This window comes from Eptesicus fuscus, chromosome 9 (genome assembly GCF_027574615.1).
Source record: "Eptesicus fuscus isolate TK198812 chromosome 9, DD_ASM_mEF_20220401, whole genome shotgun sequence".
In the NCBI taxonomy this organism is placed as follows: domain Eukaryota; kingdom Metazoa; phylum Chordata; class Mammalia; order Chiroptera; family Vespertilionidae; genus Eptesicus; species Eptesicus fuscus.
The window spans coordinates 88,589,764-88,608,023 of NC_072481.1; the positions used below are offsets into that span (position 1 = coordinate 88,589,764).

At 46.6% G+C, this 18,260-nt stretch overlaps 1 protein-coding gene across 1 annotated transcript in view; it reads right to left on the bottom strand.

Moving 5' to 3' along the window:
- The window catches only part of RREB1 (ras responsive element binding protein 1), a 142,157-nt gene that overhangs the window by 73,101 nt on the left and 50,796 nt on the right, over positions 1 to 18,260 (bottom strand). Inside the window, exons 2-3 of the mRNA XM_054721501.1 lie at positions 5,797 to 5,914; positions 1,343 to 2,287 (exon numbers count right to left, since the gene is read on the bottom strand). Coding sequence (XP_054577476.1) covers positions 1,343 to 1,513 — 171 coding nt within the window. The 5' untranslated portion in view covers positions 1,514 to 2,287; positions 5,797 to 5,914. The remainder of the gene's footprint in view (positions 1 to 1,342; positions 2,288 to 5,796; positions 5,915 to 18,260) is intronic.

Consider the following 18,260-nt stretch of genomic DNA (forward strand, 5'->3'; position numbering starts at 1 on the left):
ACCATGAAACGAGCGAAGGGGTGGAGAGACGAACGAACAGATGGATGGACAGACAGTCATGTGAGAGTGGAAATAAACCTTTTCTTCCCAGAGCTAGTACTCCTTCTTGACTCAGGCCACAGCCATGCAGGCCGAGTATTTTCTCAGGGACCCATAGGAAGAGAGGCACGCAGAGAAAGGGAAAAAAAGAGAGAAAAAGGTATCAATGCTCCACCCCTAAAACACTGTTTAATTCTGCCAAGTGTCAGCCTTGAGAAAGGTGTGGAGAAAACAGACACTCTCCCACGCTGCTGGAGGGATTTCAGGCTGGTACAACTTTACTCTTACAAATTATATCGAAAGCCTTAATTAACGTTTTACTTTTAAGAATTGATAGAAAACCATCATAGATGTACTCAGACAATTCTGTATAATAACAGTCACTGTAGGATTGTTAATAAAAAATTTTTAATTTAAAAAATCCCAGCAAGTTTACTTTCATCTCCATTTCTGGTATCTAGACAAACTTAAGACCGCCTGCTCCCTGAGGGTTTGATATAACCCCATTAAATCCGATAAACCACAAACTCAATGGGGAGGAGTTGGTTCCTATATGGATTCAGAGAAGAAATGAGAACTGTTTACTCTCTACCGCGCTCCTGGAGCTTCGTTGAACCTGCTGCTAACAGGATAGCAACCACTTTGCAAGTGCCCCCTTTGTATGTCAATGAAAAGATCCATCTCATTTCCCAGTGGAGGTGACTGGGCTTTGGCCACATCATTAACTCTCCCAATCCCTGCCCACTCCTTTACTCTTTCCCTCTTCTCCTCATCCGATGCCCACTACAAGTTCAAAAGGACGAAATTGCCTCTTATGTGGAATTCTCTGGAGCCAAATTCTGTGCTTTGTCAAGGATGGGAAGCTGGATAGCAGCCCCAGGACAACCAGTTCTTATTTGCTCCGTAATCTGAAGACACTTAAAAAAGTAACCAAGGAGGTGGCTTTAGAAACCAGCTGGGTAAGTAAAGGAACAACATCACAGTGGAGGACTAAATTAAGTTCTTTACCTTGGCCAGCAAATGAAGAAAGCTGGCAATCAAATCTAATTACAGGGCAGAGAATCAGGGCGTCTTTACCAATATTGACACCACAGCATAGAACATTTTCTCCATGAAAGGAAACGGAAATAAGCTATGTAAAGTTCGCACTTGAAAAATGATTACAACCTCTGGGTATGTCTACTTACATCTCAATACACCCACGATTTTATCTGAGCAAGCTGAGCTCAAGGGAACATCCTTCTCCCAACGTTCTCAGAGATGGAAGCCACCAGATGTCACCACCCAGCCCACAGAAGCTTACCTGGTTCCTTCGGCCAATCCGGTTTGGTCCTGGAGGCTTCGTGGGAGACTTGATGCTCTGGGGGCTCCCGCCATTCTCTGCAACCTTCCCTACACTCATTACCGCTGACATCATGGTGTTGACGGAAGACAAGTCTGAACCTTCCAAGCCAATGGGCGAACTTGACGTCATTGGGACAAGGGTTTAAGCTTCTAAGAAGCCTCTGCCATAAAACTGAAAATCGGAAATTGCTGATATGATCATTGGGAAATTGAGGCTTCTGTCAGAGCCAGGTGGCACTGGCCATGGCTACCACAACTGTAAGTCAGGCCAACATACCTAAGACCCTCTGTCTTCAGTTCAAGCTGACACACCCATAACGACGTAAGCTTTCACCTAAATGAAGTGTTGTCATATCAAAGAATAACCTTACTTTCTTTCTCAGTGTATGCCACTAACACAACTCCCAAAGCCACCTGAGGCAGGTCTCTTTGCCAATACTAATCTTTCATTAGGCAGAGTGGCAAAGGCTGAACCAACGATTAGGAAGCCCTGGGAGCTGCCATTTGACCAGCACCTTCCCCATAACCTTACTAATTTATTACAACAGGGATGTTGTAGACCTAATAATTGAGAACCATCAGGTTTCACTTAACTCTGCTGCCACAAGCCAGTGAGTTCAATGGACCCCAATTTTTTAAGACATTTGAGGTGCCAACCCTATCAAAATTATGACCAAATTTCAAATCAACATAAAAAACACTGCTCCTTAAAAAATACAAATAGGAAATATACCTATACCCCAGAAAATGGACAGAAGGAAACCCAGCCCACTGCCAATTACCTCCATTTCTGCCCCAACCGATAAACTATGAGATTTCCCTGGCTATAGCTATCATCCGCGCGGAGTAGGAAAGGAGTCTGTGTTTCACTTTTTTTTTCTTCTCTCGGTATCACTCGTTGACACTGGAAGGGAAGCAAAGGCAAAAAGATTCAGTGCGTATATTTTCACTTAGTGAAAGATCAAAACCATTTATTTGCTGTAATCTCAGACCACGAAATTCATGAGAACACGGAGCACAAATAAGAGGCGATTTCTAAGTCTCCTTTTTATTCCAAAACCATATCGTGGTTGATATTCCCTATAGTGTTGTCACCCTCACTCCCAGCAGATAGAACGATTTTGCGGTATTTTACTTTCTGACGCCCATGCGTGTGTGTGCGTGTATGTGTAACAAATATTCTTTCGGACTCTACCCCTGGCGTCTTTCCCTAGGTCCACTGCATTGCTGCAGAGAGACAGGGGCATGCGGGACACTCAGACTCCAATTTGACTCACCTCCCACCTCTACCTAAAACTGACCAAAGACAAGGCAGTTGAGGAATTCACTAAAGGCTCACAGTCCAGAAGGTATTACGTAAGACCTGAAGAAAACCAGGTGATGTGAAAAGAACAACCACAGGGAAAACTGACCCACAGCCACATCAAAACCTACCTCTACAGGCCTTTTCTAGCTACATCCCTTGCAACTGGCAGTCGATGGCTATAGGTATGGCCAGAAGTAACTCTACAGGTAAATGATTTCCCTCGTTTTTATCTGGGAAGGTATTTTGTAGCTGAAGCCTGCCAGTGAGCCACACACCCTGTTCCCCCCCAGTGTGCATCAGTAAATCTGACAAGTCCACAACTGCAGTCAAACACGCTCATTATTTCACAGCAAAGCGAATGCTTAAGGAGAACACCAGAAAGAACATGGCTTCCTCCTCCAACTTTAGGCAATGTGACAGAGGATAGGACAGCGGCAACACCCAGAACAACTACAAGTGAGCCCAGCACCAGAGCAGGAGAGGCCTAGGAATATAACTTCATTAAGTGATGTTGCCATGAGCTCAGAAGTCCCAAAGCCAAAATCCTACCAGGAAAGTCAGAGAGGATGTCAGGAACAGTCCTTTTCCTGTCAAGAGACAAAATGTGCCTTCTTATTAACAGACTTTTGAAAATGTGAACCTAATGGTTTCCACATGGTAGGTGAAAGGACTAACTGCAGAAACATACTCCTTAAGACAACTGATTCAGCCTCACCCCTCACATATTTCCTCATAGAGGAAAGTGATGATCAAAATTAAAGGGGGAAAAAAGCTGTTATCTTTCCATGAAGTTTCCCCATGCCAGAAGACCATTTAAACTTAATAAAGATTGTGCTTCAAACTTCCCATTTTTAACTGCCTTTAAAGTTTATTTGGCATATTTCTCTTTAAGAAAGGACATGTGAAGGAAGTACACCGATAAGTGTACAATTCTTTTTTTTTTTTTTACCGCCTCCCACCCCAGCCCCTGTACAATTCTTTTGTAATGGATTTCTAACAAGAGTATCATCAATCCCATAGAATTGTAATAAATCAGAATGTAATTATTTGTTTGATTCAAAGAAGTGGACACCTTCAATACCAAAATCATCTTCATTCTTTTATTTTATTTTTATGGATTTTTATTTATTTCAGAGAGGAAGAGGGGGGGGGAGATAGTAGCATCAATGATGAGAGAGAATCTTTGATTGGTTGCCTCCTGCATGCCCCCTCCCACTGGGAATTGAGCTCACAACCAGGCATGTGCCCTGATGGGGAATTAAATTGTGATCTCCTGGTTCATAGGTCGATGCTCAACCACTGAGCCATGCCGACCAGGCCATTTTCATATAAAAATATACTTCTCCCATAGTTTTATTGTACATCAAATTATAAAATAACTGGCTAGAAGTCTTCTTTACTATAATTATGCCAGTAAAAAAAATTAATTAACCTTTCTAACAATTTATAGTATGAGTTTAGAAGATGATCTTGATTTTGTCCTATGACTCAACTTAGAAAAGAAAATGTGGTAAAGTTCACTAAGTCTGAAAATAGGTTAGAGTAAACACCTTTAGGACTAAATATAATATTTTAGGTTAAAATAAAAATTTAATTTAATTCTATCATTGTGTAGGGAAAGAAAGTGGAGAGGAGGGAAATATTCAATATGAAATGAACAAAAATATATTCACTAAGCAGAGCCAAATTGCCGGTAAGAATTTTTCTCACAGTCACTATAACATCAAAGACACATTCTTGCAAATGTCCTAAGTGTCTTAAATATAGAATACCTAGCAACAGTCAAGAGAGCTAACCAGCATAAGGAGAAAAGTCAAGCAAACTTGTTATTTCCCATTTTGCCCTGACAAGGAGACACCTGTTAAATGGATTTCTTCTGTTGGGATAAAGTGTGACATAACTCACTGAAGACACCAAGATCACCTGCATTTACTTACTGAACTCCCAGCGACCCCGGGTGGAGCCAGGCACTCTGAAGAGCTGGTTCAGAGGCACCCAAACGAGCCCCCTGGAGCTACCACAAGGTCTCACTCCAGTTTGTCCTTATACTTGAACTCTCCATTGGGACAATGGTGCGAAAGAGGGAAAGAACCTGGTTCTGTGATGGGGGAAAACCTACTTTAACACTGAGCTCACCTGTGTGCTAATTTAGTCAATTCTACCTACCCCAGCCTGACCCCTCTTATTACTAATCACTTATTAGTAAGAGTAATAACTCAAACTAATTAACCTAAACTTACTGATACTTGATCTCTGGGAATGAAAGATAAGTTTAAGAGTTTAGCCCGGCCAGTGTGGCTCAGTGGTTGAGTGTCAATCTATGAACCAGAAGGTCACGGTTCAATTCCTGGTCAGGGCATATGCCCAGATTGTGGGCTCGATTCCCAGTGTGGGGTGTGCAGGAGGCAGCTGATCAATGATTCTTCTCTCATCATTGATATTTCTATCTCTCTCTCCCTCTCCCTTCCTCTCTGAAATCAATTAAAAAAAAAAGTTAAAGGTCCATTTACAAAGTACATTTTTCTTTATTTATATTTATAGTATTAAAATTTTTATTCTCTCCTTTGCCCCATTTCTATTCCCTGACAGCATCCTGTACATCAGCCCCACCAATGAAAATAATAATAATAATAATAATAATAATAATAATAATAGAGAATTACTGGTCACATTCTAATACAATCTCCTCCAACTAGAATCAGAGAGGATTCAGAACTCAAGATGAAATTCCTAATCACAGATCTGAAAAAAAGCCATCATCTTCATTGACATGGCCAAGTGGACGGGCCTGATATTCCAGTTTTTAACACAAACTGGATTTGGGGTGTGAAGGGAGAAGCGGGAAATGGGGTTTATGAAGTGTTGCTTTTCTTGTGAGACAAACACTAGGCACCCTTTGGAGACTTCTCATTCTACACCTCAGGTCCAATAGGTCAAGAAGAAGTAGCAGTTCAGCTACAATTTCACCGTGGCTGTGCTCACAGCCTCTGGGGACCTGGAGAAGGGGAGGGAGCTCAAAGGGAACGTGGGGAGGGAGAGGGAGAGAAAGGAAGACTCAACATTCAAAGTTATTGTGACTCAAGGAAAGTCAATCAAGTTTAACCAACCTGTTTTCTTTGTCTTATCAGGCTGGCCCTCCTTACTGAGGAGCTGGTCCTGGCCGGGCCCAGACGTGGGCAGGGTCACACCTCAAAGCCACCACCTCTGGAGCAGAGTGGGAGCAACCTACAAAATGAGAAAAGGTGACATTGTAAGGGAGTCAACACCAAAAATGGTCCCATCTCTCTATTTCTCCACTTAATACCACAAGGAGTCACAAATTAGACAACAAAACGTTTTCCAGCCCCTGCCTGCACTTTGTAAGCAAGCTTCCAGCTCCAGGGTGGAGTCCACCCAGTCCTCCATTAGCCTCTGAGCAAGAGCCACTGGAGTCACGCGTGCCTGGGACAGACAGACTCCCAGAGCATGCCCCAGCAATGCCACAGGCAGCGTCACCGGAGAATGGCTGGGACCACTGACGCCAGGTGGAGCTTCGAGCATCTCAATGGCATGTGAATGCTGAACGGTGGCCAGTTGAAAGGGTAGAGAAGGGCGAGGCATCATTAAGTGCTATCAGAAACAGGGGGAAAAAGAAGAGCTGAACAAAGTGAAAAATACGGAACTAAACAGTTCCTCAATGTAAGAGAACGGGAGTGATGGGAGAAGTGTCCATAACAGTTCAAATAGGAACAGATGCATATTTTTCTTTTCTGTAGAGGAGATGTAGAAAACTATTCAAATTACATGGGCCCTTCAGGAGCTTGAGAATGTCTGCTCTGGGGACCAAGGGCCTCCACAGTGTGGCTGGGGAGAAAGCCGTGTTGGGCCCTCCACACAGTGAGAGAAAACGGGGACGCAGCGTTTCCCAGAGCTATGGCATTTGGCCACACTCTCTAGGTATCTGAAAAACAGCATCCCATAGCTAAACTGAAGAGTGAAAAACTGGGAAGCAAAAACTAAAGAAGTAAAATAAACTGCCATACACACAAAACTGGTCAAGAAATACTTGCTTGGTATGTTTTCTCGTGTTTATTCCCTATTGGAGTCAGAAAGGCTGCCCAATCATATGAATGCCGTTATCCTCTTGACTCTTACTTTGTCTGCATGGAGTTACTGAGCACTTGAGGTGGCAAACCTCTGCCGCCCCACAGGTAGGCAGGGTTGAAGCCTCCCGGCCCTTTCCGTTAGCAGCAGCTTCTCACGGTTTCTGAATCAGTGAACAGTTTCTCTCTTTACACCTCACTGCTTCAATTACTCATCTTTTTACTCTGGACCTTTCTCTTTTGAAAAGTTCTTTGCATTTTGAACAAGCCAGGGAACCCTTACTCCTACCCCCGTAATTCTCAGTGTTTCTTGGAGGCAAAACCCTCCTCGAGGATCTGATGCAACTGTGGCCCCTCCCACAGAAGCATGCACATTCTTTACACGCAACTTTTTTTTTTTTTTTGTCAGTATCAGGAAGGCCAGGAATCTCAGATACCTATGCAGGATAAGTCAGGAGAAGAACCCTCGTTTCACTTGATATATAACCCGTCTTCCTTTAAACTATGAATCAAGTCAATTTTATTAAAATTCCCATGAGGTTTCAGAAATATAGGAACAAAACGCCCTTTGATATCATCCCACCCATCTAAACTTAAAGCTGCCTAGGATGAAATCAAACACTGTAACAACAACAACAAAAACAAGCAAGGTTTTCTTGTTATTATTCGTTTTTAATTAATGGCACATTTTTATAAGGAAGAAAGTATAGGGAGGAATTGCTCCATATTTTTTTCTAGAAACCATCAAGATCTCCAAATAAGTAAACTATTTATAGAAACACAGAGAGACACGTCTCTGAAATTAAAAAATTTCAAAATATAACGAAGAGTCTCAAAATTTGGACATACTCCCCTCAATTAAAAAAGACACTTGTAACCTCTCAGCACACACAGGGAACTCAGGGGAGGAACGGGCCAACCTGACAGACTTGACCTTGCAACTTCCATCCTCTGATTCTGGATGTAAATGATTTGAATATTGCTCAGTAATAAGAGTCACTACCCTGTTTATTCTGGGTTCCACCAGGCAGGAGGGATTCATAGAACTCAGAGAGCGGAAAAGTACAGGACAGTTCTTGGAAGGAAACTCAAGATACCCCTTACCTCTATCAACACTGCCTCAAGGGGAGGAAAGAAAAAGCAAGGGAGGCTGTGCCCTAGATGATGCCTGTAGGGGAAATGCAACAAGCAGGCTGGGGAGGGCGAGGCTCCTGGCTCCAAAGGGAAGACGCTGGGTTTCTGGCTTTGCATTCACACACAGGCCTTGCCCACGTCCAGTGGAAGCAGGATGACTTGGAGAGGGCAGAGGTCCACCTGTGAGGATGAGGGGGATACGGCTAGCCCCCAACCCCTCCTCCACCCCTGAGGAGATAAGGGACAATGCTATGTAAAACTAGAAAGAACCAGGTCCCAGATAGCAAAGAGATGGAAAGATGGAAAATGCTCCAGAAACAAAGCTATCCAGCTTCTAGAAATCCTACAGATTCTTAAGGTGAAATCTAAAATCTGTCCCAAGGCCCCCAGGAAAGATGGTTAAGTTTAGATGCCTGGGATGACAGAAGACCCCCCCCCCCCCCCGTTCCCCCTTCCCCCGCCCCATACACACATAACAGTGAGCTTTACAACTCCAAACCGGGCGAGCTGCTGTGCTGAGCTTGTTCTGCTTGATCCACTGACTGGAACAGCCTAGTGAACAGCTTAGCTGGCCAGTCCCATCCAACCAGGAAAGGCTAAGAGTTTCAGAGGAGCTCAGGTAGTAAGATGCTGTGAGCTGCTACGGAGCTTAACAAGCAGCGAGAACATCTCCGGAAGGATGGGCTGAGGCAGAAAGGAAACATTCTTCCCCAGTCTTGGCTAGCTGGGACAGAACCAAACCAGGCTGGATGTCGCAGCATGGCACTGCCTGTTCTCCCCTGCCTGCCAAGCACAGGACAAAACCATCTCCTCTAACCAGGACAGCCTCACGAGTGCTCTGAGGCCCAAGACAGCTGCAATGACGGCTCTGAGTTCCAGGAAGTGGATGTGTTTCTTGGCTTAGGGTGCACTCTATGCCTTGGATAGGGCGGCACCCATGCAAGTCACCCTCCCCCCCTTGTTGACAGGAGCTTTGGTCCAACAGGGCCATCGAGTGTCACACTGAGCAGGCCCTGCACAATCAGGCACTGAGAGCTGCTCAAGGGGTCCCCTAAGAAGAGGGGGATGACCTCCTGGCCTATGTTCAAGAAAGCAAAGTGCGCAGGGGTGAGGGGACTGCACCTAAAACCAGGTACCAGAGCCTCCCCGTGGGTGGTCTTCTGACCTCCGCCTCAGATAGACTTCCCAACCTGCCACTGAAAGCCCTCCATGCTCTGCCCTCAGTTTACCTTCTGGCCTTCTTGCCCACCAGTTCCCACGGTTATCTCTCTGTTCAGTTTCTTCTGAACATTCTTCTCCCCACCCCATCCCTTAGGCCACTTTCTACATGCAGCCTCCCCGATTCCCCCTAACCCCATTCTTAGTTCCAAACTTGAACTCTGAAGTAGTAGCAGCAGCTAATACTTTTTTTAATCCTGACCCGAGGATATTTTTTCCATTGATTTTTTGAGAGTGAAAAGAAGGGAGAGAAAAACATCGATGTGAGAAAGACACATCGACTGGTTGCCTCCTGCACACTCCCCGAATGGGGGCGGGATGTGATACGCAATTGAGGTACGTGCCCTTGACCAGGAATCAAACCCGAGACCCTTTGGTCTGAGGGCCAATGCTCTAATCACTGAGCCAAACCGGCCAGAGCAGCTAATACTTTTTGAATACTATGCCGCCTGCTTTAATCTCATAACAATCTATGAGGTGCACAGATGAGAAAACTAAGGTGTTGGGGTCAAGCAACTTGCTCCCAAGATCATGGGTGGGGTGGGGTGGGGTGGGGGAGAGCAACGTGAATCCAGTTTCTAATTTCTGTTAAGTTTCTTTTGCACAAAATTTGCAACTCCCAGCACAGGGCTAGAGAGAACAGATGTGTTCCCCTCAGTCACACTCTCTGACTTCTCACAATCATACTGAGTCATTTCTGCCCTTCCAGGCTGCTCAGCGCCTGGCCTCCCATTTCCTCCAGTTTCTAGGCAGGAAAAAGGAGTTCTCTCCTCCCACCTTCACCTTTGCCTTCTTCTCTGTGCAGGAGGCAGGACTGGACTTCCCTCTCAGACTAAAAATTCACTGCACAGGGCAGAAGTCTGTAACGAAGGGATGGGGACCTCCACATCCAACCCTGCTGCATTCTAGAGGCACCCAGGCAAGGAGACCAGAAGGAAGCCGCCAGGCTCTGTAACCCCCATACAGCTCAGTCCTGTCCAAGCGGCTGGATCCCACTGACCCACCAGTGCAAGCCCGAGCTCAGAAGCGACCTGTGTGCTCCGGGTCACCTCTGCTTCCATGAGAATGGACTGCACACCTGGAGCAAGAGGAAGCTCTGGTGGGGTGGGGAGTGAGTAGCCAGACGTGCACAGGCCCAAAATTAAGCCACCACCACGGGAAGGAATTCTTACAGCCCCATGTGGTCAGTGAGAAGGTACCTGCCACTGACCCTCCAGCAGAGCCATCCCTCAGGTGCAGGCCTTTGTTAGAAGCACAGATTCTCAATGTGTGGGGGTCACTATGTGGTACACCTTCACCCTTTGCACTCGCTTGCTTTTTTCTCGATTCCTTTATTCTACTCGGGATTTAATTTTTAAATACCCCAGATTTTACAAAGCGCGGCAGTAGAATAAAAAACTGGAGTTTCTTTTCATACAAACTTATTTATTTGGATTTTTTTACATTTCAAATTATTGATACATTCAAAGAGTAATTTGCACTCGACATCCGAGTGCAAAAGGTTAAACGTACTCTGCTGGAAATGCAGCTTCTCGGGCCTTGGCCCGAAACTGCTGCCTCCGAACCTCGCCTGCGTCTGCGTGCTAGCTCCCGGGGGACTGTGGCCCAGCCCTGGGAACCAGCACGCTTCTTTCCACAGTTCTGGAAGAAGGGCAGCACAAAACCAAGGATCTCCCGGAAAAATGTCCTTCCGTGAGGATTTGGAAGGAGCCACTCTCAGAGTAACAACCAAGGCACTGATTCTGACTTCAGCTTTATTTACTACAATAAAATAATAATAAAGAAATAAGGGGGGAGGAGGGCGCTAGCCGGGTGCTCAGTGGTTAGAGCACTGGCCCACAGACTGAAGGGTTGCGGGTTTAATTCTGGTCAAGGGCTCATACAGGCTTGATCCCCAGCGCCAGTCAGTGAGTGAGCCACAGAGGCGGTGAGGAGGAGGGTGAGAAAGAGGAGTCCGGGAGGGCACCCCCATTGAAAGCAGGCCTCTGCATGGTTCCCCCTGGGCCTCGGAACTCCCTCACCACCCACTGTGGTTTGTGTCTTAAAGGGACTCACAGCTGGAGGGAGAAAAAGAAAGAGTTCATCCCAGCTGCCTAGAGCGTGGGTGCAGGACCAGCAAGAGCGGCTGACGCACCCTCTCAAAAGGCTCGGGCTCTCTGTCGTGGGTAAAGGGACACGGATATTCAGGAAAGAGGGGGAAGGAGTGGCTCATGGGAGAGTGACAGGATCCAAATTAAAATAATTTGGACATTTTAATTGTTACAGTGCATACAATTTCAGCAGAGGCAAGGGCTGATTTGGAAGCCAGGGTTTTTGCTTACCAAATTTCTCTATGAAGGCAGATTCCATTCACTATTTAAAATATGAACTGCTGGAAAGGTGAAGAGATTTTTCTGGTACGTGCTAGATAAAACTATCCTATGACACCCCATTCTTCTCCCTGCGTCTCTAAGGGCTCCCGGCTGCCTCAGAGGGAGGAAAAGGAGCAAAGCCCTGATTGTAAGCTCTTCTGTCTGTAAATAAGACTCTGAAGAAGCGGACTCCAGTCCTTGCAGCTCTCCTGGGGGCAGGTCTTACTGACAGGAACTAACTACTGACAGACTCATGAAACCAAGACACAGCTGCCACATGGCAGCCATGTGTCACCCCAGGCCCTGCTCTTCTGGGAAGGGCCATGTCCCTCTCCCCAGGTGAGCGGTGTTTTTCTAAACATTGCTTTTCTGCCAGGCCACCAGGATCTGGTTACTTCATCACCTTCTTGCCCAACTTAGCAGAAACCTGTATGGTTCTCTATTCTGCCGAAGAAGCTGGTGAGGAAGAAGGTGGGCAGCCAAGGGAGCCTGAATAAGGAAGCACCCATGCTGGGCAGAGGGCCTACCACGCTCTCACGTACCCATAGGGCAGGGAAGGGTCTTTTAGGCTCGGCCGGAAGAAGTCTCAGGAGGAGGGTCCTGCGGGGATTAAGTTTGTAAGTCCACAGCCTACCCCACCCTGGCATCTGCTCTGCGGGCTTATAGAAAAAGGGCAGGGAGAGGCCTCCACATCACTCCCTGCCTGAGGAGTTTAAAAACAGAAAAGAAGCCCTAGCTGGTTTGGCTCAGTGGATAGAGCATCGGCCTTCAGACTGAAAGGTCCCAGGCTCGATTCCAGTCAAGGGCACATGCCTGGGTTACGGGCTCGATCCCCATTAGGGGGCATGCAAGGAGGCAGCCAATCAATAATTCTCTCTCATCATTGATGTTTCTATCTCTCCCTCTCCCTTCCTCTCTGAAATCAATAAAAATATATTAAAAATAAATAAATAACAGAAAAGAAGATGTTGTTATAATAGAAAACGAAATTTAAGTTAGAGTGAATCATAAGTCTAGTGTATGCCCATTTGCATGTTTATTTCCTAGTAACTAGGGGTCACAGACTATTTGTGACATAAACTGAGTCAGAAAATTTTGTTAGGCACTTTACATGTATCCCAAAATCTTATTCTATATAATAAAAGCCTAATATGCTAAGTGTCTGACCGTTTGACCAGTCGCTATGACACGCACTGACCACCAGGGGGCAGATGCTCCGACTGGTAGGTTAGCTTGCTGCTGGGGTCCGGCAGTTCGGGACTGGGCGAGATGGGCTGGACATGCCCTGGAACCCTCTTGGGGTCCCTCTCCGGCCCCAATCATGCACCGGTGGGGTCCCTCGGCCTGGCCTGCGCCCTTGTAATCCGGGACCCCTCAGGGGATGTCAGAGACCCAGTTTTGGCCAGGTCCCCACAGGCCAGGCCGAGGGACCCCACTGGTGCATGAATCCGTGCACTGGGCCTCTAGTAAGGTAATGATTAGATTATTTGCTGGGTATCACATAGCTATTAAGGGGGAGGGCTAAAATTCTTGTACTTTCTGCTGCATCACAAAGAGGGCCATTAAAAACCCATTCAGAGAAGGGCGATTGGTGAACTAGAGAATTGGGAACCAAGTCAGAGAGAAAATAAGAAATGGCTGAAGGAACTAGAAATGCTCAGCCCATTGAAGATAAAGAGACCTGTAAGGCTGGCTGCAGACACCTGAAAGTCTGGGGTGTGGAATAGGGGTGCACCCTTCCCAGGTGTCCACCACAGCAGGAATGAGGTTTGGGAGATACAAAGAAGCAGGTCTGGGACTCCAAAATTCTCTGTACCATTAAAGCTGCCCACCATGGAATGAGGCCCCATAAAAAAATGAGCTTATAGTCCCTGGCATATGAAAGCAGAGGATCCTGCAGTGGGTGGGAGACCAAATCAGATCATTCTTCTAACATCTAGATTCTGGGCTTCTAAAAGGACGGTCCCTTGTCCATATTACTCTAAGATTCCCAAGTGTGCAGCAGAGCACAGACCACGGTAGTGTAACTTAAAAAGCACTTGCTGTGGTGTCTAAATCTTGGACTGGGAACTCCGCTGGCCACCAACGGAGCAACTTTAAGTCTCTGGCCTCAGTTCTCTCATCCAGAAAAATGAAGCTAATAATACCTGCCTACCATACCTTACAGTACAGAAATCAATCAAAGGAATATTTATTAAAACTCTTTACAGTGCACTCTCCCTCTGGGGAGCACGCCCACGCCTTTCCCTTCCCTGTTTTCTTCCCCTAGGTCAGTGATGGGCAACCTTTTGAGCTTGGTGTGTCAAACTTCGCCAAAAAACTGAGCATAACTCGGGTAGTGTGTCACTTTGAGGAAAAAACTAACTCCAAGACTCTAGTCGCAAATGTTTCATCCTCAGGAGCAGCAAATGTTTCATCCTCAGGAGCAGCAAATGTTTCATCCTCGGCATGCGGCCGCTTGTCATCAGAAATGGCTACGCGTGTCAGTGCTGACACACGTGTCATAGGTTCGCCATCACTGCCCTAGGTGCTTAAGTTACCTCTGCCTTTCTTCTCTCTCCTAAGCTCCAAGGGCCCCTCTATTACCTCTGTAAATTTCTAAATAAAACTTTATCTTACAATTTGAAAAACAAAACAAAGAAATGGTCCAGCACCCCGCAGGATGAGCTATTGATGTTATGCTCTTTATCTCCCTACATTTCAATTTATTTAGCCTCTGGGTCAGTTCTCCCCAACTTTATGATTTATCCACGGGATCCCCTATCAGATTGCAATGCTTTGAGGGCAGGGGCCAGTTTAACGATATTAAAATAATTTCGGTTCCAGCCCCTAAGTTTAACAATGAAATAGAATATAATTTAGCTTATCACAAATGCAATCCCATTGACAATAAGGAGCAGAGCATGCTGTGACGAGCAGGAAATAAAACCCCTCCTGTTTCGGTTTGCTGCTGAACAAACCCTGGTCAACTTCACACGGTCTTAGTAAGGAAGGTCCCACTGCTGGCTCTCACAGGACAAGGCTCTCCTCCCAGACGCTCCCACACCTCTTCCCTCCCCGCTGTAGAACTCCATACAGCGCAGCTGACACCCAGGCAACTGGACCGCAGTGATGGGACTGTTCTGGACACTCCTCTGAAGTGGCTCCGGTGCCTTGGGTCACATTTACAGCCCAGGGGAGGAAGCTGGGGTAAAGTTCAGTAGCAGTTTGCTGACAATTTTAGGCAATATCCTGCAACTCTTTCATAGGCCCCAGGGTTGTGGCTGGCCTTTGTGACATGCTCTGGTAAAGGGTCAGCAGCTGCAGAAACAGGATTCTCTACTTTCCTCCTGAGGAGGAGCTGGAAGGCAAGCTAAGTGCCCCTAGGGCAGGTGGTCAACCTACGAACTGGGCTTTAAATTCCCAGAATTTAGGGTGTGTACCACCAAAGCCCTTATAAAATCAAAATTGCTTTGTAAAAGACAGTGCTGATTGAAATGCTTCTACCCTACTAGCTCAGAGAAGGCAGTGGAAGGAGGAGATGAGTTGTTTCCTCGCCCACTGGAAAAGCGGTCAGCTGTGGCCAAAGTTTCACAGTGGGGGTAACCAGACGTTATAGACAGTCAGCTGAGAATGACTGTGCTGGGTGCATTCACCAGGCGCTGGATGGCCTGCCCTCTATGCCTTCTAATGGTTGACCTTTTCTCCCCTCTAAGAAAATTATTCACCACTGTATCTATGAAGAAAAACAAATACTCCAAGATATAAGTGGTTGATGAGTGTTTATCACAAGCCAACCAATTAAAAACACTAGCAAGCCAATGGATTTCCTTAAAGTAAACTGAGGAAAACCCAAAAGCTACGGTGGGGTGGGACGGGTGTTGGAGGGAAGGTGGTACGTGGGCAGGTTTCTGTCCCACCCACAGCACTGGTGAGCTGCCCAGCAGAGGTGCTTGGAGGAAGGCCGAGGCACTAGGGCCCTCTCATTCCTCCCCTGACCTGGTGAGAGGAGGATGACTAGTTCGGGACCACTGCACCCCCTGGGGTAGCTACTGCACTGCAGCTACACCAGCACAAAGGGCTGAGCCCCGCCCAGCAGGGTCTGAAATAAGCATAATGTGCCCAAGGCACTTAGTCCTTTGTTGTATTGACTGAAATCACACAGGGCGCTGACCATGCCCAGGCCTTTCAATGTGGGTTCACATTTTACAAACCCCATCCTGAGAAACAGATACCTGTCTACAAGCTCCTAAATGCTTCCCCCACCCACCCCTGCAAGTTATAAAGAACAGGATGGAAAATCTAAAAGGGGAGATCAACACCAGTCGGACGGGTCCCTTCCCATAACCTCTGGTAGCTGCGTGAGAGTTCATCCAAGTAACAGAAAGCTGGCCTGCGTTCCCACCAGCAAGCTGGGTCATCGCTGCTGTGCGGGGCGGTTCTGTTCATCTGTTGGGCCCATGGACAGCCTGACACTTCCACCAGGTCCCCGTGGGCCAAATACTGCACAGGGAAATCTCTGGAGCACAAAGATTTGAAAACCCAAGCTCAGGCCCACTTCTTCAGCCATATGTAATGCAAACACTCCCTGTCAAATGGACTACTTGGGGTGAAAAGGCTGGCCCCCACCAATGTTTTCAGGGCACGAAATGGCTTTAGTGCATTTGCAATCATAAGCGGACAACCTCTTGTTCACCCCCTTCATTTTACTTGAATGCCTGTGATAAAGGCACCCTCCTGTTGTTCAAAAAAGAACATCCCTGCTCTTTCCTTTATCTTTCCTTAACAGTTTGCCATCCACTGATAGGAGGGGCCTTGCCTCCAACAGTCCACACTTTTATCTCCCGCTGACCACGCAGCAACACAAAGCCAAGGGCTGGATTTCCTGCAGCTTGCCTAGAGGGGCTGTTTGACTTGTTTAAAATATTACTGGCCTCCAGAACCTTGGAACCATGCCCGAGCAACACCTACCCAGCATCCATTTCAGCTCCAACTTTGAAAGTCTCCAAGTCCAATGTACCAGCACTCCCCGTGCCTCAGTGTGGGAGAGGCTTGGCCACTTCCAAGATAGAGAACTCATTTTCCGGGCTCACCTACGTTATTTACTTTCTGTCGGCAGCAAACCTAAGCGCGATCTTCATCAAAGTCCACATACCCCAGAAGTTAGTTACAGTAGCTCAAGTAAACTCTGAGTTTATACTACAGCATTAAAATAATGCAGTAGCATTTAATAACACCCTTTACCGATGGAGCGCAGAACAAACAGTACACCATGTGCTTCCTTGCATAAGCAAATGGTCTGGAATACAATGGTCCCTCGTCTGCACAGTGATGAGGACAGGATCTTTGATGTCCCTCCCAGGCCTGAGTCGGCGTATGAGATTCAACTATGCTGTAATGCTGGCATGTTCTTAGGTCCGGTGTCAAAAGCCCTTTCCACCTGCCTAACGCTATGAGCACTCCCGTGAATAACCAGGATCGAAAACAGCATCAAACTCCACTTCTTAATCAAGGCAGTTGTGGGCTGTGTGCCACCTACGGGATGTGACGGCCAGAGCGAGGTGACACATCAGAGCAGAGGACCCTGACTCCCTGCCATTCAAGGCCAGGAGTTCCATTTTCTAGGCATCACACCACATCTGTGAGGTTAACGGGTTCAGAGAATGATAAGACCAGATGTTTAAAACAGTCCCCCAGTGTTCCTTTTCTGGAGTATAAGGAATCTTTCTAAAGTCAATTCAAAAGAAAAATGTCCTTGCCTAAGTACCCTGTAACCCCTCAAACCTCAGAGGTAAGAGGGCTGGGTGGGAGAGAAGCAATGGAGTAATGACACTGGAGATGATGACAATGGAAAGGCAAGGCTATGGAGAAAATGGTGGCAAGTAAGTGACAGAAACCAGGTTACAGATTAAATCCACAACATCAGTCTCTATGCCAACACTTCAATACGGAGCCGATAAAAGAAACAAAAACCAAAAACAGCCGATATTTTTAGGATCTCTCTTTTTTTAATGATGCTAGATACTGGAGTAACAAAGGGTGTTCAGAGACCAGAGCAGCCACTGTCTCCGTGCAAAGCCTAGAACGTTGCCTTCTGTGTGGCCCCTCTCCTATAGCCACAGGACTTGGCCCTGTCGCTGGCTCATCTGAGAACAGGAGCCAGCTAACCGGTTCAGCCCCACTGGCCAAACAGCAAGCACTCTTCCACATCCTCAATTTCCTCCCAGCCATGAAGTCAGGAACAACCTGTACAGACAAAGAAAGTAGAAAACTTGCGAAACAACGGCATCTACCGTGCTCACTAAACATGCCTGAGGAAACTTTCAAAGCCCTTTAAGATGCTTCATTACAACTCTGGAAAGAAAAAGCAGTCCACTACACCCAGGCACATGTTCCCACAAACCCGACTTCAGGCTCTGCCAGCCCCACAAGCAAAACGCAGAACTCAAAACACAACTCAAGAGAGTGGCCCTGGTTGCTTCACAGATTTGGAATTGTAACTGACACTTCTCCATAACTCTATTAAAGACCAGTGACATCCTGGAATGTTCCCAATCTGGAAACAGAATTTTCCTAAGGGAGAAAAAAAAGATCTAACAGATTATACAACGATTTGCTACCTGGACACAGTGAAGATGCTGTTTGCAGGATGTAAGGAAAAACCCTAAGCGTATTTTTGCTCCTTGTAGTTAACCCTAATGCTGTACTCTGGCCAAGGCAGGAATCCTTGCAAGGCTTTACCCACAGAAACTACTAATTGTGATGATGGCTTTTTTTTGGACCCTACTACCCAGGGTTCATTTAATG